We start from the raw sequence: 7,321 nt of genomic DNA on the forward strand, positions 1-7,321 counted from the left end.
AATAAAAAATTGTAAACAGGAAAATTTGGCTAACTTTCAGGTACGCTTTCTTGAAGCACAGAACCGTAAATTAGCTGCTGATCTAAATTTATTACGTGGTCGTTGGGGTAAAGATTCTGTAAGTGTTCGTGCGATGTATGAAGGTGAACTACAGGTATAAAATTTTAAATAAAACTTAGAAATTTATTTATTTATTTTTTTTTTTTCTTTAGGGAAATTATCTTTACTAAATTATTCGTTTTCAATTTTAAACATTAAAATATTATCAATATTAATTGGAAAAAAAAAAGTGCTTAAATTATGGCTAATATAATTTATTTAATAAGTTTATTCATTGTTAATCTTTTATTATTTACTTTTCAAATTAATTATAAAATAATTTTTCGCTTCTTTTTTTTTTTGCAACAAAAATTTAATTTTAAATTATTTATCGGTTTCTTATTTTTCTTACGTAATTTTTTTTTTTTATCATTTAGGAGGCACGGAAAATAATAAACGATACGAATAGCGAACGCGAAGATTTAGAAAAACGAATTCGGAAATTGATGGATGACTTAACGGAATGCAAAAAACGGTTAGTGTTATTTTCGTTATCAAACGAAGAGCAAAAAAAAGTTACTTTTTTTATTTTACAGATATGATGATGCACTTCGCGCACATCAAGCTGATCGAAAATGCATTGATGAATTATTGGTGAGTTCCGGTTTTCCGGATTTATACTTATTACAATAACATAGCATTACATTGTTCACTTTTTTTTCTCTTTTTTTGCAAATTTTTGTGTTAATTATTCTATCAGTTTATTTAAGCTGTAGTGATTGATTATGGTATTGTTATTATCAATTATCATCTCCAATAATCCATTAGTTGTTATCACTGATTTGTTATTCCTACTTTTTAAGTTATCATTGATAATCAGTGATTACTATTTTCAAGAAATAATAATATAGGTAAAATTATCTGGTCTGGAAGCTGAAATTAACCTTTTACGACGTCGGGTCAGTAGTTTGGAAGAAGAAGTAAGCCGTATCAAACGAGATAACTTGCATTTTGTTAATGAACTCAACAAGGCAAGAGCAGTAAGTTATTAAAAGTATTTTTGTTTATACTTTTGAAGTTAAGTTTTAAATTTCTCTAAAAATACTTTTATTTAAAATTTTGAAGTTAATTTAAATTTTTCTAAAAGTATTTTTGTTGAAACTTTTGAAATTGATTTAAATTTCTCTCTTTGTGATATGCTATTGCATATTTTATGATTTAAATGCAAAAAATAAATTGAATTAATAGTAAAATTTTTCTTTTTTAAAATTGTATAATATAATTATATGATTTTGTATATATGTTTCGGTTAATTAAGTTTAAATTTTTACAAAAAATTTATTAATAAATCCAAAAAAAAAAAAAAAAAAAAAAAGAAAAAAAATCCATATGAAATATAGTTAAATGAAAATAAATAGCATTTAAATAAACATGCAAAAATTAGAAATCGAAAAATGAAATGAATTCGGAAATAAATCATTTTTTTTTTTTTTTTTTTTTTACAGGATTTGGATCAGGAAACGCTTAATCGGATCGATTTTCAAAATCAGGTGCAAACATTACTGGAAGAAATTGATTTCATGCGTCGTGTGCATGATCAGGAAATTAATGAATTGCAAGCAATGGCTGCACGTGATACAACACCGGAAAATCGGGAATATTTCAAGAATGAACTTTCATCTGCAATTCGTGATATTCGTGCTGAATATGATCAAGTTCAAAAATTTTTTACCTTTCTTTATTTTAAATTTAAACAAAAAAAAATTTTTTGTTTAAGCAAAAAAAAAATTTTTGCTAGCTGTAATAAAATAAAAAGTTATTTTCTTAAATTTTACATTTTATTAAAATTTTGAAAATATGAATTAATTAAATCAACTAAATAAAAAAAAAAAGAAATATTTGCTAGTTTCTAATAAAATAAAAGGAAATCAATCATTTTGTTAAATTTTACATTTTATTCAAATTTAAAGTTATGAATTAATTAAATCAACTAAATAAAAAAAAAAAAAAAAAAAATATTTGCTAGTTTCTAATAAAATAAAAGGAAATCAATCATTTTGTTAAATTTTACATTTTATTCAAATTTAAAGTTATGAATTAATTAAATTAAATTAAACTTTTTTTTTTTTTTGCATTACTAGATATGCAATATGAATCGAACAGATATGGAATCATGGTATAAATTAAAAGTACAAGAAATTCAAACTCAATCAACAAGACAAAACTTGGAACAAGGTTATGCTAAAGAGGAGGTGAAGCGACTTCGTGTGCAACTTTCCGAGCTACGCGGAAAATTAGCTGATCTTGAAGGACGTGTTAGTAGTACTACTGTATTTCTGCTTTTTAAATTCTTTCATTTTTTTTTTTTTTTTAATTTTTTAAAAAGTTAATTAAAATTTTTGAAATGATAAATTTTTTTTTTTTTTGCTAAAAACTAATTTTTGATCTTTTCTTGGAAGATAAAAAAAAAATATATATTATATTTATATATTTATGTTTTATTTGGAAAAAACGAAAAAAAAAAAAAGGGGCGAATGAATTTCTGTTGCTCTAAGGGGGAAATAAATTAAATTTCAAAAAAAAAAAAAAATTTAAAAAAGCATTGTTTTATTATTCATCAAATTATCAAATTTTATCCCAAAATATTGCAAAATTTTTTTTTTAAATTTCATACAAAAAACTTTTAAAGTTTATATAATCATTATTAAGAAATGAAATATTTGAAATTTAAAGTAATACTGAAAAATTTTGCGATAGTAAAATAAAATGCTTTTATTTTTAATTAAAATCTCATATGAAATGCATTCATTTAATTAAATTTTATAATTATTCTGCGCTTCAATCAGTGTTTTTTGCAAAGTTTTTCTTTTTATTTTTTTTTATTTTTTTAAAAAAATTTTAAAATAATATTTATGCTAATATAAGATGAATTATGTTTGTTGAAAAAAAAAAATAAGATTTAAATTTTAGAATTCACTGCTAGAGAAGCAAATGCAAGAATTGAATTATCAATTGGAAGATGATCAACGATCCTATGAAGCTGCCCTAAATGATCGAGATGCCCAAATCCGGAAAATGCGGGAAGAATGTCAAGCATTAATGATGGAATTGCAAATGCTTTTAGACACCAAACAAGTTTGTCAATAAATTCATTAATTTTACTTTTTTTTTTTTTTTTTTTAACAAAAAATATAATTTTACTTTTTTTTTAACAAAATTTTATTAAAAATTTAAAATCAAAAAATAAGCAAAAATCAGATGCATTATTAATTGCTAATAAGAATGATTAATTAATCATAAAATTGAAAAGTTTATAAATTGAAACGATAATATTATCTAAAATGCTAAATGTTTAATTTCAATTCAATATACTTATAAAAAAAATATTTTCTATTTTCAAATTTCAAATAATACTATTTATAAAATTGAAATCTTTTTATCAAACAAAAAAAAAAAAAAAAAAAAAAAATTTCTATTAGAAAATTAATTTCATCTAAAATTTTCACTCAATAATTATTTAATTATTAATTTATAATTTATTCTGTAATAGCTAAAATTTCAAAAATGAAATGTAGTATTTCATTTTTAAATTAAATTTAAATTTTTATTTGCTAATTTTTTTTTTTTTTTCTTGTATCAAATTATCGTTTTCATTTTAGACTTTAGATGCTGAAATAGCAATTTATCGAAAAATGCTTGAAGGTGAAGAGAATCGAGCTGGTTTACGTCAACTTGTTGAACAGGTTGTTAAAACACATGGCCTTACGGAAGTTGGTGAAACCGGTAAACATCAATCATTTCATTTCATTTCGTTTCATTTCGTTTACTGTCAACTATCCATAAATTTTGTCAAATTTTTGATCAAAAATTAAAAAATGACATTTTTTTTTTTTTTTTTCTTCTTTATTTTTCATTTTGGTTGAAAAAAAATTTTTTTTTCATTGTAGTTCAAATTATTATTTGTTTTAATGAAATTTAATGAAAAATTAAAAAGCAAAATTTTTAGTTAAAATCATTATTTAATAAAAAATAAAAATATATTTTCCGGGAATTTTTTTTTTTTTTTTTTTTTGAATTTATTTGGAAACAAACATTTCCGGTATATAATAAATTTAAAAGACTAAAAGTAGAATTTTATCATTTTAATTATTCATATCATTTCATTGGAAAATGATGATGATTATTTCCTTTTTTTTTTTTTTTTTTTTTTTTTTTACTAGAAAACAAACATTTCCGGTATATAATAAATTTAAAAGACTAAAAGTAGAATTTTATAACCATATTACAACTATATTAGATTTAAAATTTATTTGAAAAGTCAGACTTAAAATGTTTATTTATTTTCAATAAAATTAGTTTTTCATACTGTAAACAAAATTTTTATTATGCAATCATTTTTTTTGCATATTTTGTCTAAATTTTATTGAAATTTTTAGAGAAAAGAAAGTGAAAATAATCATTTCTGTTTTTACTTTTACTGTCAAAATTTTTGATAGAAAAAAATAATTTCAAATTTAAAGTATTAATTACATTAAATTGCAAATTAAAAGTTTAATTTCATCAGCAATTAAAACATCGAAAAAAAGAATTTTGTTTCTAAATTAAAAAGAAGGAAGAAATTATATAATAGGAAAGAACTTTTTATTTTTTTAAAGTATATTATTTGAAATTAAAACTTGTTTTCTCTTTTTTTTTTTTTTTTTTTTTTTGATCCTTTCTTCATCATTTTTAATTTAAATTGTTAATTGATAACATCTATTTTCCGGGTGCTTATCAGACTTTTGTACATCTTTTTTACGGAATTTTTTTTTTTTATTCCTGAACAAAATGTTTTACAGAACTCCGCTTGGTAATTTTTTTTATTTCTTTCCGGAGATATAACGAAGAATCTTTCGAATAATTAATTAGTGCATTTATACTTTTATAAATTTACTTACTCATCTTTATTACTTTAATAAATTCACTTATCTTTCTTACTTTTATAAATTTACTTACTTATCTTTATTACTTTTATAAATTTACTTATCTTTATTACTTTCATAAATTTACTTACTTATCTTTATTAACTATTTCTATAAATATTTTTTAATGTTTTTTTTTTTTTTATTGATTATTTCATTATATTTTTCTGATAAATTAAAAATTTTTCGCACCATTTTACATTTAAAAAATTGATTTGAAATTAAATTAAAATTGAAATATAGCATTTGATCATTTGAATATTTGATTTACAAATATAGAAATATAAAAGCAAAATTATGCAACAAATTTCAAATTAATCATTTTAAAAAAAAAAATGATATTTTATTGAAGAGACTATACGTGTACTGAAAGGTGAAACAGCTAGTCGTACGTCATTTCAACGTTCCGCCAAAGGAAATGTTTCTATACAGGTCTTTTTTTTTTTTTATTGTTTTATTGTTGTAGAAATTTGAAAAAAAAAAATGTTTTTTTTTTTTTATTATTGTAAAAATTTTGGAATAATTTCTTTTAAAGCAATAACTAACATTGATAATTTTCAAATCTAAAACACTATTAATTTATGCAAAATTAGAAATGATAAATTATTGCATTATTGAAATTGAAATTAATTATTCCGGTATAGAATTTCAGGATTAAATATGAAATTTCAGGATGCTGCATCAGATGGTAAATATGTTTTATTGGAGAATACACATCGTTCCAAGGAGGAAGCAATTGGTGAATGGAGATTGAAACGAAAAATTGATGGTAAACGTGAAATTGTATATACTTTTCCAAGAGATTTCATTTTAAAACCTGGAAAATCGGTTAAGGTAAATTTTTTTAAAAATTTTTTTAAAGTATAATTTTGTATAGTTTAATAAGATAATATTATCAACAGTCCTGAAATTGGATTATTTTAATTTGTTTGTAAATTATATTTAAATTTCGAAATAACTGGAATAGAATAATATCTGAAATTTAATAAATTTTTTAAAACCTAGAAATATTTTATGCAATCTGGTAATAAATATAATGTATATTTTCTATATGAAATCTAATTAATTAACTTCAAATTATCTCATTAACCGGAAATTTATCAATTTTAGATCTGGGCTCGTGGCCAAGGAATATACAATCCACCGGATCAGTTAGTCTTTGATGCGGAAGAATCATTCGGAATTGGCTCTAATGTACAAACCATTCTCTTTAATAAAGAGGGAGAGGTGATTGTTTGAATTTTATAATTAATACAAATAGCAATTAATTTATTAACTTCAACTATTATTATTCATCGATTCGAAATTAAATACAAATTTAGAGAAAAAAAAATGAAATTAATTTTTAACTCAATTAATCACTTTATTGTTTAAATATGAAATTAACTCAATTAATTACTTTATTGTTTAAATATGAAATTAACTCAATTAATTACTTTATTGTTTAAATATGAAATTAACTCAATTAATTACTTTATTGTTTAAATATGAAACTTTAATATGACAATTGATTTGATTTCTTTCTTACTTAACCATTTTTTTTTCTTTTTGCACTAAAATTACAATATAATAAATAAGATTTGAAATTTTATTTATTACTTAAAAAAGCAAAAAAGAATTTTTTTCCCAATTTCAGGAACGTGCATCGCATATTCAACGCTCAAGTCATACTGTCAATTAAAAATTTTATGAAAACAACAGCGATAACAATTCTCAATTAAAATTTACTCTTTTTTTTTTTTTTTTTTCCTAAATTGTTTTTTAGCTGTTAAAAAAAGTGCCAAACTGTTATTTCAATATAATCCGATTTTCTTTATAATCCAAATGATATTTCTTTTTATTATTACTCATTAAAATTTTATCGATCAAATAATCAATTAGTACTTGAATCAATTATCTAATCACTTTAGCAATCAAATAATTAATTAGTAATTCAATCAATTATCCGATTACTTTATCAATCAAGTAATCAATTAGTAATTGAATTAATTACTTTATCATCAAATAATCAATTAGTATTTAAATCAATTATCTGATTACTTTATCAATCAAGCAATCAATTAGTAATTGAATTAATTGCTTAATTACTTTATCAATCAAATAATCAATTAGTAGCTTATCTAATTATTTCGATTAAAAATAGCCTAATTACTCATATATACATATATAAATATGCGTATAGATATATATATATATATATAACATCATAATTGTCATCATTCAACCCTTATCCTTTTCGGTAATTAATTAAAATGCATCAAATAATTAATTAGTTGGTTAATTAATTAATTAATATGTGTTAAACTAATTTTCGTTCATTT

The 7,321-nt window shown here is 20.9% G+C and overlaps 1 protein-coding gene across 2 annotated transcripts in view; it reads left to right on the forward strand.

Annotated features, from left to right (window-relative positions):
* Bm12386 (Uncharacterized protein) overlaps positions 1-6,681 on the forward strand; it is a gene marked incomplete at both ends in the record, with an annotated part of 51,292 nt that extends 44,611 nt beyond the window's left edge. For both annotated transcript variants that reach the window (XM_043076166.1, XM_043076167.1), the window contains 12 exons: positions 41-154; positions 477-574; positions 636-693; positions 951-1,079; positions 1,545-1,754; positions 2,181-2,354; positions 3,010-3,174; positions 3,699-3,822; positions 5,353-5,432; positions 5,673-5,834; positions 6,111-6,227; positions 6,637-6,681. In XM_043076166.1, coding sequence (XP_042932100.1) covers positions 41-154; positions 477-574; positions 636-693; positions 951-1,079; positions 1,545-1,754; positions 2,181-2,354; positions 3,010-3,174; positions 3,699-3,822; positions 5,353-5,432; positions 5,673-5,834; positions 6,111-6,227; positions 6,637-6,681 — 1,476 coding nt within the window. The remainder of the gene's footprint in view (positions 1-40; positions 155-476; positions 575-635; positions 694-950; positions 1,080-1,544; positions 1,755-2,180; positions 2,355-3,009; positions 3,175-3,698; positions 3,823-5,352; positions 5,433-5,672; positions 5,835-6,110; positions 6,228-6,636) is intronic.
* Positions 6,682-7,321: the final 640 nt, after the last annotated feature.

This window comes from Brugia malayi (assembly GCF_000002995.4).
Source record: "Brugia malayi strain FR3 genome assembly, contig: Bm_v4_Chr1_scaffold_001, whole genome shotgun sequence".
NCBI lineage: Eukaryota > Metazoa > Nematoda > Chromadorea > Rhabditida > Onchocercidae > Brugia > Brugia malayi.